Below are 22,064 nucleotides of genomic sequence, written 5' to 3' on the forward strand. Positions count from 1 at the left end.
ATGCTAGCTGGAGTATTCTGAAAGAAACAAAGACATATACAAGGAATATGAATCACTCGATTTCTCCAAATCCCAAATATGAACATAACCAGAATATGCCTCATAATAGGGTTATTCATGTCCATGTAACTGCATTCACTATTTTTTTTTTACATGTGAAATGGCTTTATTTAACAGTTAAAACACTTTAACAGTTTAAATCACACATTAGCGGGTGCTGGGCTAGCAGCCTGTCTGCAACATGCCAGTCAGTGTCAGAGAATTGTAATGTGAAACTGCTTTATTCTGGTTTGAATTAACTGGCCTAATTGTTTTTGAGTGGAACATACCTATGTGGACAACGCAGCTCCTGGTAGTAAAAAAAACAAAACAACCCCTGAACAGTGAACGCTGAAGGAATTCTAACCCGGAGAAGTTTTCAGCTAGTTGCAATGTGAAATCCTCATCACTAAATCTTATGCAATGATCCTTAAAGAGAAAACTCTTAGCTTGGGACTTGTGATTTAGAGGGATTCCTAGTGGTAAGATCATTTGTGCACACTGCCTCAGATCAGGTAACATGAGTGAAACACCTGTGGTGATGGACCATGGAGCACAGAGGCTTTCAGGAAAACTTGCTTGTCAGTTAGCACCTTTAGACTTAACTCAGACTGTGCAAGTCTTACTGCTAATCCTAAATAATACAACATGTACATACACCTGCAGTTATCGTATGTTATGAACCATGTATAACATACAAAATCCTCGACATGTGTTAAATACAACATCCGTTTGAATCAGTTACTCCTGTTGGTTGGGCGTGTAGGAGGTGAATCACAACGGGAAGTGACCGCGCATGAACGCACCACGGACGAGAACTTGCACATTTAAACCTTCCTTTACTTTCAAAACTCTAATAATATACTGTTAGAGAGCACGTTGTTAATTCACTGTCTGAGGCACAGCTACTACCAACTTGTCTTGTTTGAATAATGTTTGGCTACGGTTTGACAGCGCAGAGTGTGAGCTGCAGACCCAATCACGTGATAACGTTCAGACAGTGTAAATACTAGTATGTTCATAAATGTGTTGGTACAGTCATAGAAGTCAACCTTAAAACAGCAACATTAGTGGTTTCAGCTGAAGCCGGTGTCTTTAGGGCATTACTACAATTAAATAATACGACCACAGCACAGAAATTTTCACTATAAAATTCCAACCAGCCTTCCTCCTGACAATGGCCATCTTCAGGAGAATTTAACATGCGTAACATTAGCTGGGCCTCATCTGGACCTGTCCCGGGCTACTGTTAAGTTGGTTATTAACACAAACGTGTTTTGTTTTTTTCCTATGACCACAGAGGAAAGTATAGCCTAGTGTAAAGTGTAACGCTAAGACCCCCATGGTGTATCGACGACGGGAAAACCACAGACTGCTGCTGCAGTTAACTCTCATTCCAGTCTTCCATGACATTAGAATAAGTATAAAGTGTCTCACCGCGTCCACCTCCATCAGGTTGAGCTGTGAAGAAGCAGAGAGGAGGCTGCGGGCATCTGGAGAATCCGACATCGCTGTGTTTACATTCACAGATAGGGCTCGTCCGTTTGTCCCATAGGTTTCTCCCTCTGCTGCTCCTCTCACAGGAAGTAGATTAATTACAACTTCCGGTTTAACTTTTCAGAATAAATTTACAGAATTCACAAATTGGGTGAAAGCATACCGCAATTTTTGCAAAACTATTAATATATATATATATATATATATATATATATATATATATATATATATATATATATATATATATATATATGTAACATATATGTGTTATAAATATATGATAATACTAGTACAATAAATTCATAACAGTAAAATACGGCAAAATCATAACATGTTAAAATTTTCTATTATAATAATACAGGTTTATTCATTTGGGCTATTCATTCAAGAAATTTGAAGCCTGCTAATCTCAAAACACGGAGCACTAATGAGCACTGTTGCCCATAACAACCACTATACTATAGTTTTTGTTTAAATATTAAAACAAGCCATCAAATTCAGCAAGCTGCCTCAGTAGCCTATATCTCACTGCTGTCTTCATCTGTTTCTGTACAGTGTGATCGTTTATGACATTGCAGGTGATGACAGGGATAAATGGGTTGAGCAGTTGGTTTTAGTAGAGCTGGGACAAAAAGGCCACTGCTCAGGACCTGGGTGACACCAGTTTCAATCCCAATGAACCAACACCAATAAAAAAGTTGATTAATGGTTGTGTGACAGCCAGGTGAGAAGTCAAGCAAAATAAATGGCAGCCTAAATAATGCGTTAAGGACTATGTTAAGTGAAATAGGTAATAGGTTGTGGTAAATTAGATGTATGATAGAAAAAGACAATGCAGCAGCAGGGGAGCAATAACTGTGCTGTCTACGTTATTAGGAGCTGGTGATAAGAGACAGAAAGGCAGCATCTGAGTACTGTTCTTTACTTATCAGAGGAGGGAGGATGACTTCATTGTTGTTTTTGTTTGTTTGTTTTATTTTGACTCACCCAGAAGCTACAAATATTTGAGCAGAAAAAAAAGCCTTGGATTTTTCACTCTTGCCCTGCATGCTGGTTAGTTTGTGCAAACTGTTAAATTTTTGCCAAATTTGAAATGAGACGTAGAATAAAGTGATTTGATGAAAGGTCACTGCTTTAAGATCAGATTTGGTTATTTTTTGGCCGATGGCAGTGTTTGTAGCACATGAGGTATTCGATGACCATCATAAAATTTGAAATTACAACAATTATTTTCTAGTTTCTGGCTATGATAAATGCTGTCATTTTGTCAATTTTAAAGAAAACATGCCCTCCAAACCGACGGGGTGAATGAATCTTGAAGACAGACAGACTGTAACTTTAATTAAGTACAGGTTTGAGCTACCTGTGCTTTACTTAGGTATGTCCATTTTATGCTACTGTATACTGTTTAAAGGCAACTGTACCTAACTATACATTTCTGAAATTAATGCTGAACCTCTTATTTCCCTCCATTTATCTGACAACTGTAGCTGGAGTGAAAATAATGTAACAAGCAACTGTTCTGAGTACTTTTCCTTTTCAGTCTATAAGCATATTTTGCTGATACTGGTAATAATCATTGTAATAATAATTTCAAATGCCAGACTTTCATTTGTCATTTAACAAGTATGATTACAGTATTACTACCTTTACTTAAGGAAGAGATCTGAATACTTTCCCACCAATGCACTGTTCTCCCTGACACCCTGCTCTGTATACACACAGTTGTATGACACCATATCAGCATAATCTCAAAATATTAATTACAAATTACATCTAATTTATCCTCGAATATTTTTTGAATCACAAAACATTATGACTTTTGGAGTCCATAACTGGTCCTTATAGTTGTACAATTTAATTCAAGAGTCATATAATAAATACTTTGTGCAGGGCTTACTGTGTTTTGTCACCACCTTATTGACAGTGTAACTAACAAAAACTACACACACCTATGCAGAACACTTTGGCCTTCCATTTCAAAGATTCATTATGGTGTAGCCTGTTTACCTAGTTTCATCCATTAACATCAATGTTTTAGTAGCCCATTAATTCTTATTGAGAAAGGTCAGTTTTGTGTTTGTGATGCAGAAAAAACACCTCACAACATGAGTTGTCAGAATGGTTCTTTGATGTGTTTTTGATTATTCTGGCCAATTCACCATCACAAATGGACAAAAAAAAATTTATTGTATTGTCTACTAGTATGGCATGACCTGATCAAAATGTATTTCCTAAAAAGAACATCTACTGTATCAGATCAAATCAAATCAAATCAAATCAGGCTTTAATTGTCATCTCACCAAACATACAACAGTAATGCAGGTAAAAGGAAACAGTGTTTGTTGGCATAGTGGCATTTTATGGAAAAGAGGTTTATGCTGCATCAGGCTTTGGATAAAGACAATTGGTTTTAGCCTTTTCACAAAAATAGTTGATAATAATAGGCTAGTAATAATAATAATAGCAGCCATGAAATTGGTGAGTAAACTATGGGAATAAGACTTCACATAAATTGCACATATTTTAAACAGCATATTTTCACATTTTCATTGTAATTTTCCTTTATTCTATTTTCATGTTTCTTGATTTTTGTTTTTATTTTCAGTTTTGTTTTCTTTCAGGCCACTAGTTATGAACCAAAGCAAATTCCTTGTGAAAACTTACTCTGCAATAAACCAGATTCTTCTCCTTCGTAATGCCAAAAAACTTGAATTTTCGCACCAGAAATGGGAATATAGGCTACTAAAATCATAAATGCATGTCATTTCAAATCCAGTTTGCCTATACAAATATATGTTGGCTTCATTTATTTATTTTAATAACATAATTTGTCAGTAGTGTATCATCGAAGGTGAATGTGTTTACCCATGTGTGTGCCATAACTTTGTGGCTGTTAGTTGAAACACAAGAAAAGGAATGAAGAAAGGATTGAAGAAGGAAAGGAGACAAGGACGCCCCCCGACAGTGTTGGGTCGCGGCCTGCTGTATTTCTTCGACTCCGTTCACCTCCATTCACACAGTAAATAAAAGCATGGAGGCTCTGACTCTCGGGATCTAATACCGAACAGCGGGGGGTAAAGACACTGCCGCATGCGCGCTCCCTTTCACCAAAACACACAGGAAGGAAGCAGGACGGCGGTGAACGCTTTGCCTGTTGGATTTAACTGGTTTTCCGCGGAGGAGAGGATTGTAGTTGGAGACAGGAGCGGGGCAGCCCGCCGTGCTGAGCATGAAGCGGACGGCTGTAGTGGCCAGGCACAATGGCCTCGTCTCTCCGCTGGGGAACAACAACTCCGGGGCTTCGAGCATCGTCTCACCACCACAGCCGAGAGCCACTAGTATCTCCGCTTGTGCCGACAGTGGTGCCGGCGGTGGGATGGACGGCCTGCTGGATTTCTCCAAAGGCCCCACCGTCAAAACCGAGCTGGTCTGTAAATGGATTGACCGAACTTCTTCGAGACAGAGGCTTGGGCGGACGGCGACATCCGTCTGCGACCAAACTTTCAGCTCCATGCACGAGCTGGTGGACCACGTCACCACCGAGCATGTAGCAGCGGGGCTCGAGACCCTCAGTCATGTCTGCATGTGGGACGAGTGTATGCGCGGCGGGAAGGCGTTCAAAGCCAAATACAAACTCATCAACCACATTCGCGTGCACACCGGGGAGAAGCCTTTTTCATGCGCATTTCCCAACTGCGGCAAGATGTTCGCACGCTCCGAGAACCTCAAGATCCACACGCGCACGCACACTGGTAGGGATTCACGATTGTGTGACTTCACACACAGCGCTGTGATACACTCATTATGGTCTGTACATTCGTGTCCCCAGTCAAGACAGCAGCCTCCTGACAGGGACTGGGAATAATGAGGTTAATAGAGATTGTTCCCAGTCTGCTAGGAATCCCCTCCATGTTTACGTAGGCTCAGTTCAGTACCATATCCACATCCGGCCTTCACTGCTCCCTTGTTTCCTAGAGGAATCACAGGTCGAAACTGCAGCTCAGGAGTCATGCAAGGTGACAGGAAGCAGGACAAAGCAGCTGGATAGAGGGAGAGGGGAGAGGACGAGTGCATAATCTAATTGATTCGATATACATAACAGAGTGTGCTGAGACATACACGTGGCTATAGTTATTTAAATTCCCAGTCTGCTATAAAACAGAGACAGTAACATAAGCCTATTTTATGGCTGTGCAGTTAAAAGTAAACTCAGCTGACAGGTGTTTAAAAAGTCACACTTTAGTTATGTCAATGAGACAGTCCTGCTTTCTACTGGGACACCCTTTATGAAGGGTTCATAAGCTGTAACTAATGATTAATAATAATTTACTAAGGGACTGTTGGTTATTATGAGGGGAGAGGGAGTGGTGCAAAAACAAGGACGCATGTCAAATAATTTTATAATTACTGAGGAGGGACTTGTGTTTTTTTATTTTGGCTTAGGGGATGAGGATACACATTTAAATAGTGGTATTTAACCTTTATGTTAACAAAGGTGGGTTAGGAAGGCATGTTTTCTTTTAAAAATTGCAAAAATTACGCCAGTTATCACGTCCAGAAACTGTCGAAACAGAAATTTTCTTTGAATTTTCAAATTTCCATCGAACCTTGGACACATCATGTTTGACAGATGCTTCCATTAGAGTAAACGTAAACAAATCTGAGCTAAAAATAGTGAAATTTCATCAGCATCACTGTATTCTATGCAGGGGCAAATGTCAGTTAACACGGGCCCCAGTGCACACGACTATGAGGCACACACACACACACCACTGGTAACTGTTTAAAAAAAGCCAAAGGAATCTTATTTAGGGAGCTTTGCTACTTTTTCCTCCTGTCCCACTTTCTCTTGTCCTTTCTTATGTTCAAAAGGCATGACTGCTGGCTGGACTTACAGATGTGCTCAGTTTGTCAGTCTTGACAGATTTTGCACCTAAACTAGCTGCTGCATCATGTCATCTTGTCACATGATCAAATAGAGACTTGACATTAGGCAACATTAACATACATGTTACCCAATCATCGTTGCCTATCTGTGTATGACAAAAATATCAAAGAAAATAAGAAACTATTCAGTTTTCTTGGAATACCTTACATATATATATTTTGGTTTTTCTAGTTCACGTAGAATAAGCATATCATTTTGTTGTAGATTACTACTAACTGGGTTTGCATTTTTGAGGGTATATAGCCACAAGCGAAGGGAACCGTCTTCAATTTAATATGAGTTCTTTAAACACAGGTGTAGTTCCAAGGTGACAATATGAATCATCCGCAAAGGCCCCACCCAACGGGCCCCAGTGCAACTCAACTGCCTGTATTTACGCCCCTGATCCTACATCTCATTTCAAATTTGCCCAAAAAATAAAGCATTTGCACAAATTAACCAGCATGCACAACAAGAGTGAAAGGCTTTTTTAACTCCAGGATTTCATCTTCAACTTTTAGCTTTTAACTTTCAAATATCATAGGGTACGTGTTAAATATCTAACAAGTGATTTACGGTGGAGGGAGGGTCACGCATTTTTCGCCAGTCACTCAGGGAGGTTTAAGGAAAAATATTTGTAGCTTTGGAGAGGGTCAAAAGAAAAAGAGTCACACCCCAGCCACCCCCCTCTGAAAAATAAAGAACAGTCCCTAATGCTCCATATAACAATTTTAAGTCATCCATAACTCTTGGGTTGCCAAGTTGTGAGGGGGGCATCTCATGGTTTTATTAGACAGTTTAATGAAAGGGAGTGTTGATGATGTGCAACATCCGTCCCAGTATAGACTTGAACAATGTAGACATAGTGACGATACGCGTATCGTAAACTCTCAGGTAACCACCAAAATCCCTTGATTAGCAACCTCACATTTACAACGAAAGACAGATTATTTTATTATTTTATTTTATTATTTTGTAAACCTAACTAACTAACTAACACATTAAATTGCACCTGACGTCCCCTACTTGAGCTGTTGGTTTAGTAGAGTGAGAAACCTGATGAATGAAAATGACAAATTAAGTGCAGTGGTCGAGGAGGATAAATGTCAGCTGTGGGGATTTTCCCACAACTTGGCAACCCAAAAGTTGATCTTGTTTTTCATATTTTAAAATAGTTCTACAAAACAATATGTAATGATTTAATAAACTGAATGAAGCTATTAGTTTCAGCATATAAACCCTTTGTAAAGTGGTACCATTTGCTATCATGTAAATGGGATGCATGACATATTCACAATCACAATTAGAAACATTTTTTTTTCAGTATAATGTAGTTTTCAACAGGAGCACCAAACAGTAGCCTCCCAAAATGACCGTAACGTTGAATCAACACCTCTGTGAAAACAAAACAACTGAACATTAGATTGTTCATGCAGGTGGTATTTATTGCAGAGCTTCAAACCTTTATTAAGACTTGGGAAATCAGTTGAGGGTGCGCCTCAAATCATACAAAACAACAAACAATAATAACAATTTATGTTAGATAAAAGTTAAAATGCAGGATAATAAAGATGCTGAGTAGAGTAGAGTAGAGTACATTTATAGTTAAAAGCATTTACAATCAACTAAAATGAGATCTGAAATAAGGCATTTGAACAGCAGTAATGGCAGCAGAGAGTCCAAGGAAAATTACATTTTCCCTAGTTCACTTCTAATTAAGGGAATGTTAAGCAACACCCTGCTCTGTGAGCGAGTACCAATATTATGTTAATTCAGAGTTCAGAGAAATAAATAAATAATAATGCAGACCTGCAACAAAGTTAGGTTGTTGGACCACAGAAATTGCCAATGTAGTGTATGTTTGGGGAATGTCTTTTAGCTCTATTGGATGTTCTCTGGGGTCATGAAATAATGCAGTGTTTAAAGTAGCAAAAACATTTATTATTTGAAGAAAGGTTATTTTTTGATAATTTTGTTATTATTCACAAACACAAACAACCCCCACAAACCAACTTTAACATAGGTTCAGAGTACAGCACTAGTATTAAGTATGTATATAGTACATGACATACCCAGATATAACCCTACACTTACATAAATGAGATGTAAGACTATAAATGAGAAAGTATTATTACACTAGAAAAATACAGTTAACATCAATGCAACAAATGGTCACCTAGAGAGGAAGAAAGAAATATAAATACATTGACACAATTAACTATATTTAAAACAAGGAGGGGGAATGTATAGACCAGACCCATCCTTAATGCTTCAGTAGGCATTTATTTTGCAAAAATATCATAATAACCTTTCAGCATGTTGTAATTCAAGTGATCTGAGAGAATACTAGACTTTTGCATTTTCCCTTGGCACTTTTTAAAGGATATAGAAAATCTAGCCTGTGACAGGAGAATTTGGCCAATCACATGTCATTTCAGAGACAGTGTGTCCCTGTTGGCTGTTCTAGAAATGCAGATGCCGTGCATGTCCCTTCAGATGGTGAAAGTTGCTATTCCAGCATTGGCACCAACACCTCAAGGCGGATTTATATTTGTGCGTCAGCTCTATGCAGATGGTGTGTCTATGTCACTCTACAGTTACACCTCCAGAACACTAGTCGGCTGTGGGGTTTATGTGAATTGCTGTAAATATAGTTGATTTAAAACACACCCCAAACACACATTAAACATGGCCTAATAACGACAATTTCAAACACAGGGACACAAATAGGCCTCACTATAACTCACTGGATTGACAGACAAAGCATTTGTCTTTTGCTGGACACATTTTCCCCACAAATACAACACGCTAATGTTATTAGCACAAGCCTATCACATTTTACACTGTATTAATTAGCCTAGCGGCTAGTGGAGATTTCCTCTACTCATATGAGGCCAGGGACAACAGCAACATTTAAGAAAGATACTGTTACAAATTTCAGCTACATTACAGCTCACAACGTTCGCATACTAAACGTTTTCCAAACAAATACAACATGCTGATGTTATTAGCACAAGCCTTTGGCATTTTACATTGTTTAATTTAGCCAGCTGACTAGCAGAGATTTCCTGTACTCATATGAAGCCAGGATCACACACATCAGGATCTAAAATGCTATTTTGTGGGGCCTTTTTTGTCTTAACAATTTATTGTTTCTTATCAGTGAGATCAAAGTAAATAAAAGCTTCTTTTCCATTGAGGGAAGTTTTCAGCTTACAAAAATAGACAGGAGGTCTATGTCACTGCTACATGTAGTTACATTTATGGGTAAGTGCATGTCAGGCAAAGGCGTAGGTTACAGAGTAGATTACGGCGTAGGTATGACGTAGACGCAGAGCCTATGCCGTAGATTCGGCGTTAATTTGATGCAGAAGTATAAATGCTGCTTTACACTTTAAAGCAACCCAAAAATGGAAGACAAACTTATGAAAAAGAGATTCTAAAAGAGAATCTGACAAACGATGCAATAAAATGTGTCAATATCAGCTGCGCAATTCAGAGATGAAGAGCAAATGGTGCTAATAGCTTAGCCATTTGCTAACTGTAGCCAAAGGCTAATGGCTACAGTGAATTCAAGTTCATGTTTATGAAGCTAGCTAGAGTCTTAGATCACAGTATGTCATCTCAAAGGGCTTTACAGGCACAGACCATCAGTGAGTAGCTGTAGCAACTCAAAATTAGCCATCACAATGACGACAGAGGGTCATAGGTCTGTTATCAATGCATTTGTGAGAGAGTAATCCCACAGAATCTGCCTTCACTTTTGCCCAGCAGCTGGGAAACAAGACACAGGAATGTCTTGGTTATTGAGGCGCTGCAGTGTTTATTCATGGGCATACTATAACCTACACTGTACATTTACTGCACCTAGACGGCTTCACTGCTAACCTTTCCCTCCGCTCCGATAACCAACATCTGTCTGCCCTGAGCACAGCCACCCACTGCCACTCTTATAACACAGTCTTATGCATCAGTGTTGATGGCAAAATAGCCAGAATACTCACACTTATTAAAGTAAAACTACACAGAACATTTGGCTGTTGCTTTGCTGCTGAACACTTCGAAATTTTAAAAGAGGGGAATCGGTAGAGACAGTCACTTTGTGGTACATGTTCACAGGATCTGTCATTTCTATGCTTCCTGTTTATTGTCTTTGTAAGCAGCTGTGCATTCTGGTGGTGGCACATTGCATTTCAAGAGACGGCGTGTCCGCTTCTCATTACAGAAGTTGAGCTCCAGCTACTTTATACAAATCAGGGGTGTTCAGCATGACTCACCGCCTCCACAAACTCCCGAAAAACTTTTAAATTAACCATTAAAGATCTAAAACGAAGACAGATACAGCAAATGCATGGCTTATTTCTTGACTCAAATGTTTTCAGAGACTATTTTTGAAATATAAAAGTAAGTTTCCAAACAAGCGGCCACGTTGGTTCAGTTTGCAATCAGTGAGTAGAAGGCCCACAAGTGAAAGTGGCACACCAAGTGGCATGACCCCTCGCATCCAAAAACGCCTCTGTGAGAATGTACCATTAGTGTCAGCAATGACGTGCAAGCATGATGCTGACATGTCATATATGGTCTAAACATGGTGTTAGATTTGTAACATCAGCAAAGTAAGCCTACCTGATGCCAGCTGAACATGTGTGTATCAGGTGTATTTTTAACTTGAGAATTTGTTTGTTTATAAAACCACCCCCACATGACTGTGCATGCTCGTCAGATGGGAGGGGCTTAGGGCAGAGAGCTTCAGGAGTAGGGTTGAATTTTCGAATTCTGTTTTAATTCTCCCAAATGTCTTCGAAATACGCACAGCAGTTACTTTTAAATATTCTGTAATTTACTCGTCAAATCTTAATGTAATTTATAAGAAGATAACGTAGAAAACAGTTACTGTGTATTCTTAAAATGCTCAAAATAGAGTTGCCCAGGAATGAGTCCGAAAACCTAGAAATGAGTTAGCATTTTACTTCTCACAGTTCCCTCATCTTGAAGTTAGTCGGGTTTTGGTTAGGTGCCTGAAATAAGGTCTGTGGTCAACACGAACTTAAGAGACTTTCACGTTTGGTTCTCCGATATAAAATACATCAGTAAATACCCCACCCACTGTATTTGTTGTGAAAAAGCTTGGTGTGTATGTTCACGACAGTGGATGTCTCCACTGAGTTTTCTCAGGATTGCTCAAAGAGAACTTGAGTTATGAGCCAGTATATGATAGAGCACGCTCACATGCACTGATCAATATGAAACTGGAGATTTCGGTTAATACTGTCTCCTAGAACATGTGTACCAAATTTGTGAAATTCTATCTACCAGATTTCTGCATTATTGGCATTTTTGGTTTCCGTCATGAGTTGGGTTCAAAATGATTTAGTAAGCCAAACAATGAATGAGGATATCAACCAGTCTTTATGATGACTGGATGAATGGTCAGTGAGTTTTGTCAATTTCCTGCCATGTCCCACGATCTCGAAAGTTTTTTTATTGACTAGTCCATTTTTGGACTAGTATTACGCAATTATAATGTGTTCTGATGTATAAATTTGGTGTTGATACAGTTGAAATTCAAAAAGCAGTATGAAATTTAAGCAAATGAGTAAAAAAAACATCATAACGGCCTTTATTGTACAAAGGCTTTTTCGTCTTTATAAAGCAAATTGTGTGAGATATGTGAGTCAAATGTCAAGTTAATAAGACTCTTACTGTTGGATTGCCGGCCTTTCAAAGTGTTCATTTTGGCAGTAAAATTGTAACACCACCATGAGTCCAATTTGTGTCATATTTCTGTCATTTGGATATAATTTCCAGTTATAAGGCATAGTAACATTTCGCTAGCTTGTTCCAGCACACAGCAAATTAATCAACAGCAAAGCATTGCTGAAAATGCAAAAAAGCCCAAATGCATTGAAATGCGCTGCTGAAAAACCTGGAAGCTGACGTGTAAATTGGCAGATTTGGAAGCTGAAGCGAATTACCTATAAGAAAGCTAAGAGCTGAAACATACTGCTACAGCTAGGATTGATCAATAATTATTATTTTTAACGTAATTACGTAAAATTGTCTGTTTCCTGCAGAAAAAAGGGTTCCAAATAATTACTGTTGAGATTTTTTTTAATATACTATTTACAGTTGCACTGTTTTGGTATCGTCGGTTTTCTAACATACGTGCCATCCTCTATTAACATATCTCCAAACAGCATATGAGCAGCAAAATGTGGGAAACCCCTTTTCATTTTCTTCCTATTTTTATGTTATAAATAAGCCCACCTCTTACCTCTTGAAAGGTAACCTATGCCATTGCATTTATAATTGAACATGACCTAGTTCTTCATGCTCAAGAGTATTTCAGTGTAATCTCTTCATAAACACTCAGTTTGGCTTTCAAAGTGTTATAGTCCTATACTGTAAACCATATTTTTGACCTAGACATTGTTGTTATCAAGTTTTCATCCAGTTTTAGGAAATAACTACATTTACTTGTAATATACACTGTTAAAACGCTTCTGCTCTCAAATTAATATTTGAATAGTCTTAAGTGAAATTTCAGTTTCATAGGCACTGAGGAACATTTACAAACAAAACTTTTCAAGAATCCTCAAGATTTCTTTCGAATGAACTCCTTCCATAACACTTTTACCTGAACACAGCCTCACATTCAGTGGATAAGTATTCCTTGTGGCTGAATAAATTCGACTCACCACAGGTCAAAATGCATTCAGGGGCATCAAAAACAGAAGAAAGAAAATATGTATGTCTGTCTAAATATTTATGTGTGGCGGAGAATAGTTGGTGTCCCCTCAACTGTACCAATAATTAGGGGCCCATTCTAGGGTGTGGTGATGGTAAATGTGATGTTTGTGTTGCAGGTGAGAAGCCATTCCAGTGTGAGTTTTGCGAACGGCGCTTCGCCAACAGCAGTGACCGGAAGAAGCACTCGCAGGTCCACACGGCTTCGAAGCCCTATGACTGCAAGGCCCTGGGCTGCACCAAGTCCTACACCCACCCCAGCTCCCTGCGCAAACACATGAAGGTTCACGTCAAGTTGTCACCTACCTCTGAACCCCAAGACATGTATGACTCCATCCCCCATCAACTCCAACAACCTCATCAGGCTCTCCTCGAGCCCCTCGACCTTAAAATTAACCGCCTCTCTCCATCACTTGCCAATACAAACACTCATTTTCCTCTTCTGTCCAATCATGAATTGGATATCAGCTCAGCCAGCAAAGTTGACCATAAGCTGCTGCTGCGGAGTTCATCTCCAATGGCAATGCCTCTGGATCTCTCTCTGTCAGGCTTGAAGAGTCAGCTGGCCCAGAAGCAACAGAGTGGTAGGACCCCACGGAGGAGCCAGCGCTCAGTCAACCCAGCCTTACCTCAGTTATCTAACATTAAGGAGTGGTATGTCTGTACGAGGAGTACAGCACCACACTTTCCTCTGCTTCACCCAGACCATATCAAATCAGAACCTAGTGATGACGAGGAGTATGTCACGTAGGATGGAGGAACTGGTGAATTTGGACTTGAAGAACATATATTGTCAGACCCAGGTCAGGCCAGAGGATGCTCTGTGGAATCATAGTTGCTGTAAATTTCCAGAACCAGCACTTGTATGGTTCAACATCAGTGGCCCGGAGAAGGCTGTGTCAGATAGAGACTTTTTTACTCTGTCTCTAATTCAAAACTCAGCTTGGCGATCATCACTATCTGTGGACCAAAATGCAATGGCTCAAATGTTGCCGGAAGGGACATGACAAATTCCCTGATTATGGTTATCAAACAAAAAACTGCAAGTTACCCAATCAGTGTTAGCTAGCTAACCTGAACTAACAAAGGGGATAACATTGTATAAATGGACCAGGGGATGTGGGGTACTGCTCTGCTTGCTGTTAAAGAATATGAAGAGAGTGTGTGTACATGATGACCTCTTTAGGGAGACAGATTATTGACCAATTTATCTAAGAGCTCCATCTAGAGAAAGCAATTAAAAGGGCTACATTGACACTGATGGAAAGTGGTTAATGTTAACCTGAGCTCACGATAGCACTGTATACATGGTAACACAGCAGGTCCAAAACAGCAGGCACACTGGGTGGAGGTAAGTGTGTGCTTGTTATGGCCTCAGTATGTTTTAAACAAACTAGCTTGTACATCAGATAGTTAGAAAAATTGTTGGAAGCAGCTGATTGTGCTGTCAGAAAAGGGGGTTACTGACACTGTTAGGTGATCTGACAAGCACTTTGTTTGAAGCAAACTGAAGCCTTTACTAACAAACCATTGGTAGTAACTTGTTCAAAAGTGTTTTATGTGATCACAGTCTAATCCAACACAGTAGCAAGCAGTGAAGCTGCAGTTTGAAGACAGTGGGACTGATCCTTCTTTGTACTGATCATCAAGTGTCTCCTTAACCTCTTCGACTCTATGGACCTTTCAGTGGGTTAATCGCCTGCATTTGTTTACACGTCATGTACAATTTAGTCAAGACCCCAAGGTTTCCAAATTTATCATAAATGTCATACACATATTCCTTTAACATGAAAATGTGTATTAAATGATGCACACAACATCTTGTATTTTCCCTTTGATCAAATGGTGCAGCCATTAAAGAGTGGCAAGTGGAAACAAGCAGAATGTATTGTGTAAGATTGTGGTACAGCTTGGGAAATGTTTCATTTGTGTTTGAAGTTACTGCATTGAGAACACTTTAAATGGTTAATAAGTGACTTATACCAATTTGAACCTGGGATCTAAGAAAACCTACCTGAAGCAGATTGTTTAAAAGTATAATGACACAAGTTTTAAATTCTATTTTAAAGGAAAATTATGATAGCTACAACCCATGTCTCACAAAGTTGGTAAAACTGAAGCTGTTTTCAGATATGAACTTTGGACAATGTTCAGAGAATCTGGTCTGGACATTAGTCTGGAGTTGCCCTTTCACTCATGTAATTCGTAACAAGAGATTATCAGTATCAGAAGCGTTCTCTCTAACTGGAAATACTCTGCTAAGTTAAGGCGAGTGGTGGCGTCTAGGTAGAATGCAGGAGGCAAGACATGATGCAAAAAGTCTGTGGAAATCACAGTGTTTTGTTTGTGTAGCTGGTTCATAATTCGGTCTTAAACAATTCTAACCCTAGCCTTTCCTTGTCAGTCTTTACTGATAAAAGTTCCTGAATCTCGTCCTCTCGTCTCGGTTCCTTGAATTTGTCTGACAATTTCAGCATCCACTCTTACTGAAAGAAGTTTCTGCATCTTGTCTCTCCTATTAGATTTTTTTCTGCTGTCCTTGTTTAAATTACCCTTCATCTTCAGTCTCAGATGTTTTTTATCTTCTGGTTTCACACCAGTCACATGATAGAAACATCATCAACATGCCAACTCGCTTGACGTGAATTCTCCAAACAGACCTCTTCTGTTCACACGTGGGTTCAACTGGACATTACACAGACTATGTACTTGGGAGCTTGCAGGGAAAAGTCCACTTAATGTCCAGTCCCTCTGATTTGGGCATTTGCAGACTTGCATACAGCTCCTCTGGCTAGAGGTTCACAGTTGCAGTGCATGTGTGAAAGCAGCTTGAAAATGAGTACATCTGAGAAGTCTCCAATAATTGCTCATTGCATAAGAGAACTACAGTAAGAACAGCAGGTCAAAGTAGGAACTGGGTCTAACTGTGATGAATGTTCACAAGCGATAGTTCAGGAAATAATTTCAATGTTCATCTTTGTTTTCCATGTAAGTTTAGCTAGTGTGGGGGTTTATTTAAAATCTTTTTCGCCACCTTGTTTCCAAGCTGTTAACTTCAGCTGTTTCCTCACATGAACTCCAGACAATGACCAGAGAATCAGGTCTGCACATTGGACTGACTCATGTCGCACTCAACAAAAGATTATCCGTGTCAGGTGTGTTTTCACCTTTTGGAATTACTCTGTTTGGTTAAAGCAAGGGAAGCAGGGAGCAGGACATGACACACAACCAGACCACAACAGTATGCTGTGGAAATCACAATGTTTTTTCTATGTAGCCGGTTTTCAATTTTTTCATTAACAACCAAGTTTCTTGCCCTTCCTTAAACTTGTCTGACGATTTCGACGTCACTTCTTACAGACAAAAGTTCCTGAATCATGTCATCTCTCCAAGAAGACATTTCTGTGGGTGTCTTCGTGTAAATGACCCTTCTTTTTCACCCTTGAATGTTTCTATTTTTACAGTTACATGATAGAAATGTCATCAACACACTCACCTGCCTGCTGTGTATTCTCAGGACAATGACCTGCTCTATTCACACATGGGCATAATTGGATGTTATGCTGACTTTGTGCTCGGCAGCTGGTGGAGTAAGGTCTGTAAATGGTCCAATCCAACTGATTTGAACATTTGCTTTTTCCCATACAGCTCCTCTGGGTAATGTCTAGTTAAGGGCTGTAGCACGTGTTTGAAAGGGGCTTCCTTTATTATTATTGACAAGAATGATCAACAAAACCACAATTAACACCCAAGTTGAATCAACCCCTAAATTTCCCTTTAAACAATGTAAGTGATTTGAGAACTACAAGTCTCAATTTTGATTCAGGTTTACTAATGACAAAGCTGTTGAGCGAGTTATTGATCAATGTCAAGCATGGAGAGGGTACATAGACGTTTATAAGTGCTGAACAGAATTGGACGGACAGAATTATGTCACTGAAATTTTGCCTCTCAAGCAAAAATCTCTAGATACAAGCACCTACTTTATGAAGTTGGTATTTTTCACATGGTTAGCATGGTGGGATGGTGATTAGCACTGTAATCTCACAGCAAAATCCTCCAGCTGGGGCCTGTCTGTGTGTAGTTGACATGTTCTCTCCATGGCTGTGTGGGTTTTCTAAGACAGTCCAAACACATCCAAGTAATTAATTTTATCATTGGAAACTCTGAATTACCTGTAGGTGTTAATATGAGTGTGAATGGTTGTCAGTCCATATATGTTAGCCCTGTGCTAGACTGGTAACTGGTCTTAGTGTACCATGCAATGTGGGTTGAGATAAGTTCCAGCTCTCTGTGACCCTGCACATGAGAGGCGGGAATAGATAATGGGTGGATGGATATGCCTGGCATGCAACCACAATCGGAGAGCAGGATAAAATCCATTGCATCTGACCTGGAGGTGAGGTTTGCTCATGTTTGATACTGACTTCTAAATAACATCTGTGCGCTTTCCAGTGTGCTCCTCTGGATTTTTCTGGCAAAAGCCATTTTTACACAGAGATGGCGTATTAGGGCCGCTACAAAGTCCCTTTATGCTGCCTTTGCATTTTTACTCAGAACCAAGCAACAGTGGCGTCATGCTGTTTAGACAGCATGCCGTCATCACAGAATCAAAAGAGGCGTGACGGGTGTGATATTAAACACAACAGCGTCAGCCTCTAGTGTGACATATACGTGTCGACAGCACTTAATAAACCATGATAAAGGCATTAACATGGCAATAACAATCATCAGCTGATCTTGTCCTCTGCTCGGAGGGTAAGGAGCACCCAGACCTCCTTGTTTTTCAAATTTGCAGACAATTTGGCTGCTGTTCTTTTTCTCTGAGTTAGCTGCTAACTCCTATGGTGGGTCAGACAAGTAACCCATTGTCAAAACATCACACCCATGCTGCCCGTGATCCCATCCTGCTGGGTGTCACTTTTATACTGACATCGTTTCGGGGCTGTGACTACCTTCGATGCTGGCTTAAAGGCAAGACAACTCTGTCCCTTTATTTGGCAATTGTATCTTTTATACAGAGCGGCAAAGCACCATAACTTCTAAATTCCCACCTCAAAGACACAGTGTAAAAGAGGCTGAAAACACCAACTGTTGAAAGTACATGTATGGGAAATTGAAGCATGCACGGGCCCCTCTCATGATATCAAGTGCTCAGAATCTCTCTCCACTAATATAAACTAGTAATAGATTTTCAAGTTATGCATGGAATCAGGTTGCTGCTTTTACATTTTTGCAAATGTCACCTATCAGAGTTAATGATCACTGAATAGCACATCTTTGTTCCTTTTCTGCAGTAAAATCGAAAAAGACTGTTTGACACAGTATCACATCAGATCTCAAGTCATTGAAGGGTCCAGTTAAGACACCTACTGAACCATTTATTCTCTTTATAAAATGTTTATTGGATCAATGTAGAACATGAAATGTAAGATGCAGTCAGTTAACATGCACTCTAGTGAGATCCACCCCAACCCTCTGATTTGGCAAGTCACAACAATGTGTGAGTGAACAAGTAAACATTAAATAAATTACAACCAACCAACCATAATGAAGTTTCATGATATTGCGTAATGTCAGTGTACTTATCAACCATTTTTGTTGATTTTACTCTTAGTATTTTATCTTAATTTTTCTAAATGACCCTCTGGAAACAGGTGAAAAGACACCGCCTACAAGTACCATCTGTCACTGCAGTAACAAAGCTCTTCAGGCTTTAAGAGAAAAAGGCTAAGGTGTGAGGTCAGAAGACTTGATGCAAATGAGAACAGCTGAAAGGATTCATATCCAGTGTGCCAGAGGAGCGCTGGGACTACTGAGCCACCTGAGCATAAAAGCACATTCTTAACTTACTAAATACTAACCAACTGTTATCTGAAGCCGCTTATCCTTTACAGGGTTGCAGGGGACTGGAGCTGATCCCAGCAGTTATCGGGTGAGAGGCAGGGTACACCCTGGACAGGTCACCAGACTATCACAGAGCTGACACACAACCCCCTTTCCTGTTGGATAAAAACCCACCAACACCCAATAACATCTGGTTTTGTATTTAGTGGGAAAGGTTACAATCTGCATTTATTCACAGGCAAATGAGTAGTCATGGTAATTTATCGGCTCCAGCTCTAATTGGCTCAAACTGGCAATGATAAAACATGACACCAGAGTGGACACGCACATTTTGTTAGCTTAGTCAGCTTCAAGTTTGAAAGAGAGACTGAATAAATATGAAAAACAAATAATCACTGTGACATTTTCGCTGGCCTCCATGTTGCTTTCTACTGTCTACTTACCTGTTTTTTGGCATGTTCATAACACTGAACGTAACACACCAGAATTTTAAAAAAGGCATACCTGTCCACATCAGAGTTATGTAAACAGCTCTGGTCTATTGGCATAGGAAAGGAGTCTACTACCTATTTTACTGGGTTTTCTGGACTTTAAAAAAACACACACACATATACATGCTAATGTTGTTCAACGTAGGGTAATAGAGACCATTCACACTCACCTAACAGCAATTTGGAGTCACCAGTTAACCTAACCTGCATATCTTTGGACTGTGGGAGGAAGCTGGAGAACCTGGATAAAACCCACAGTGACACAGGCAGAACATGCAAACTCCACCCAGAAGGGTCTGACCCTGAACCCTTGTGCTGTGAGGTGACAGTGCTGTCCATTACACCACCATGTAGCCCTCAACCTTCGACAAAATAATAACAAGCTTGTAGCCCATTTCCTAGCTCTTCCTGGGGCTTAGTTATGCTGATTAAGACCAAAAGATGTTCTGGGGAAATCCGGTAAGTGCCCCATAGAATAAGATTTATTTGTCAAACCACTAGCTGAACTGTTGAGGTGATAATAGTTGGACTTGTTAGATGAATGTTTGCTTCCAACCACATAATTCAAGCCAATGAGATTAATCAGCATTGTGGTGCTAGGTTTAATGACTGATTGATGTCAGGGATGAATCGGACATTTACTGCCTGCTCAGACTGCTTACCAATAAGCTGCTTGTAAAGTTAGTACAGTATAGACAGATACCCACTTTTCACCAAGGACCCGTCTTCAATCTGCAATTCCTAACACAACACTGATATGTGTGAAATCTGTTTACACCAAATCCAATGACCTGTTTCCATCTGTTTAACCAAAAGACATGGGACATGAGTCAGGCAGTGTGTTACATAAACTAGCAGTACATTAGTCAAGAGTTTTAACATGAACACCATGAATTTTGGTGTCAGACCTGTAATGGAAAGGACTAAAAAAAGACTGGCTAGCAAGTTTCAGATAGGTTACTTCCTAATGGTGAGTAAAATTGCATTTTTTATGCAGCTCCCCTGGTTTACAGTATGTCACATGCAGTCCTCACAGAGCAATACACAAAATCTATAATGAATTTCCCATTGAATTGTTTTTTCTCATGCACATGAAAATGTAATTTGTTAAATAAACCATGTAACCCTGATAACTTATTGTTAGTCTTTTGTAAAGCACATATGTAACAGGCGACATCCACTGTATACATCAGCCTCTTAACCACTCTCGCCATGTCCAGGACTGCAGCCAGGACTTCACAATTTAGGTTTTTTTGTCACTAGGATTTTTTTTATTTTTTTTTTTTTGCCCGGCTGACTATTTGTTCATTTTTGTGCCTAAGCTTCTTATTTTTTAGAATTTAATTGTTACAAAAAAACGTGTATATGGAATCAAATACAACACCCACTTTAAAATGCAGATGGCGAAGTATTTGCTGTTATATTTTAGTCTCTTATTTTCTTAATCAAACATGACCTCTGTGACCATTTTCTCTCAACTACAGAAAAGGCTCCACAAGGCTTCACAGGATCTGACAGGGTGCAGCAAGATGAAATATTTTTGAACAACTGTCACATTAGTCAATGGTGTTATCCAGCAGACTATTGCTAGCAACTGATTTGTGCCTACAAAAAAACTACACATAGTAACAGGTTGTTAAAACTCCCACATCACTTGAAACAAAAATATGAGCTCATTGTCCTCTGTTGCAGCTGCCTGTGTTATAAAGTGACCGGCAATTCTGACCTGGAGCTGACTCAGATTCTGAGATTGGATTATCCATATGGATTCATGGACATGACCTTTTTGTTTGACATGTGAATTTCTGACTTCCTGATATGTGTTGAATGCAGCATGAAAAATAGTATCAGAGTAACTCTACAATCAGGCCTATCATTGACAATACAAGTTATATGTACTTATATGATAAATGATTTTAGATTTATCATTAAAACCCAGAAAATGAAAGGCGCAGAGAGGCAATGGCCAAATGTCTGGCAAAAAAACATATGAAGAAGCACCAAGTATGACAGGCAGGGCTAAAGGTGAGGCAGACTAATCTTATCAAATTAAACCTGCTGTAGTGGGCTCAGTTACATGAAGACGTGGGTATCATATTAACTAGAGCATTAGTTCCCAACTGGTCCAGTCACAGGGTCCAGATTTCTCCTTAGTCATTAGTTCAGGTCCATACAGTTTAATAAAGTCACTGTCATACTTGCATTTGGTCATGTCGTCAAGCTAGTTTGCTGTTTCTGTTAAGTAGCTGTCCGTTCTCACTCTACAGCGGGAAACAGCACCTCAAAATGAAAGCCCTGTGCGAAATTCACTGTATTTCAAAATAACGTGTGTTTTTGCAAACTTGATACATTCGTGAGTCACTTGTGGTCTATTCAGAATGGAACCGTGACTGACTTTTGGACTGTAACCCACCAGTTGGGAACCAGTGAACAAAAGGAAGTTGGTACCAACCATGTTAAGCTATCTTGTTGAAAAGGGGGCTAAGGTCAAAGTTTCGCAAAATTTTGGCAAG

The 22,064-nt window shown here is 39.6% G+C and overlaps 2 protein-coding genes across 2 annotated transcripts in view; one reads left to right on the top strand and one right to left on the bottom strand.

Annotated features, from left to right (window-relative positions):
- Positions 1-1,617, bottom strand: part of vps8 (VPS8 subunit of CORVET complex) — a 64,041-nt gene extending 62,424 nt beyond the window's left edge. Inside the window, exon 1 of the mRNA XM_078176253.1 lies at positions 1,477-1,617. Within this exon, the coding sequence (XP_078032379.1) occupies positions 1,477-1,548 (72 nt within the window). The 5' untranslated portion in view covers positions 1,549-1,617. The remainder of the gene's footprint in view (positions 1-1,476) is intronic.
- A 3,017-nt stretch (positions 1,618-4,634) lies between these two features.
- On the top strand, positions 4,635-15,088 carry LOC117248780 (uncharacterized). Its single transcript, XM_033614039.2, has 2 exons — positions 4,635-5,291; positions 13,333-15,088. The coding sequence occupies exons 1-2, from the start codon at positions 4,769-4,771 to the stop codon at positions 13,962-13,964; spliced, it is 1,155 nt and encodes a 384-aa protein (XP_033469930.1). The 5' UTR covers positions 4,635-4,768; the 3' UTR covers positions 13,965-15,088.
- The last annotated feature ends 6,976 nt before the right edge of the window (positions 15,089-22,064 follow it).

Source organism: Epinephelus lanceolatus, chromosome 17 (assembly GCF_041903045.1).
Source record: "Epinephelus lanceolatus isolate andai-2023 chromosome 17, ASM4190304v1, whole genome shotgun sequence".
Lineage (NCBI taxonomy): Eukaryota > Metazoa > Chordata > Actinopteri > Perciformes > Serranidae > Epinephelus > Epinephelus lanceolatus.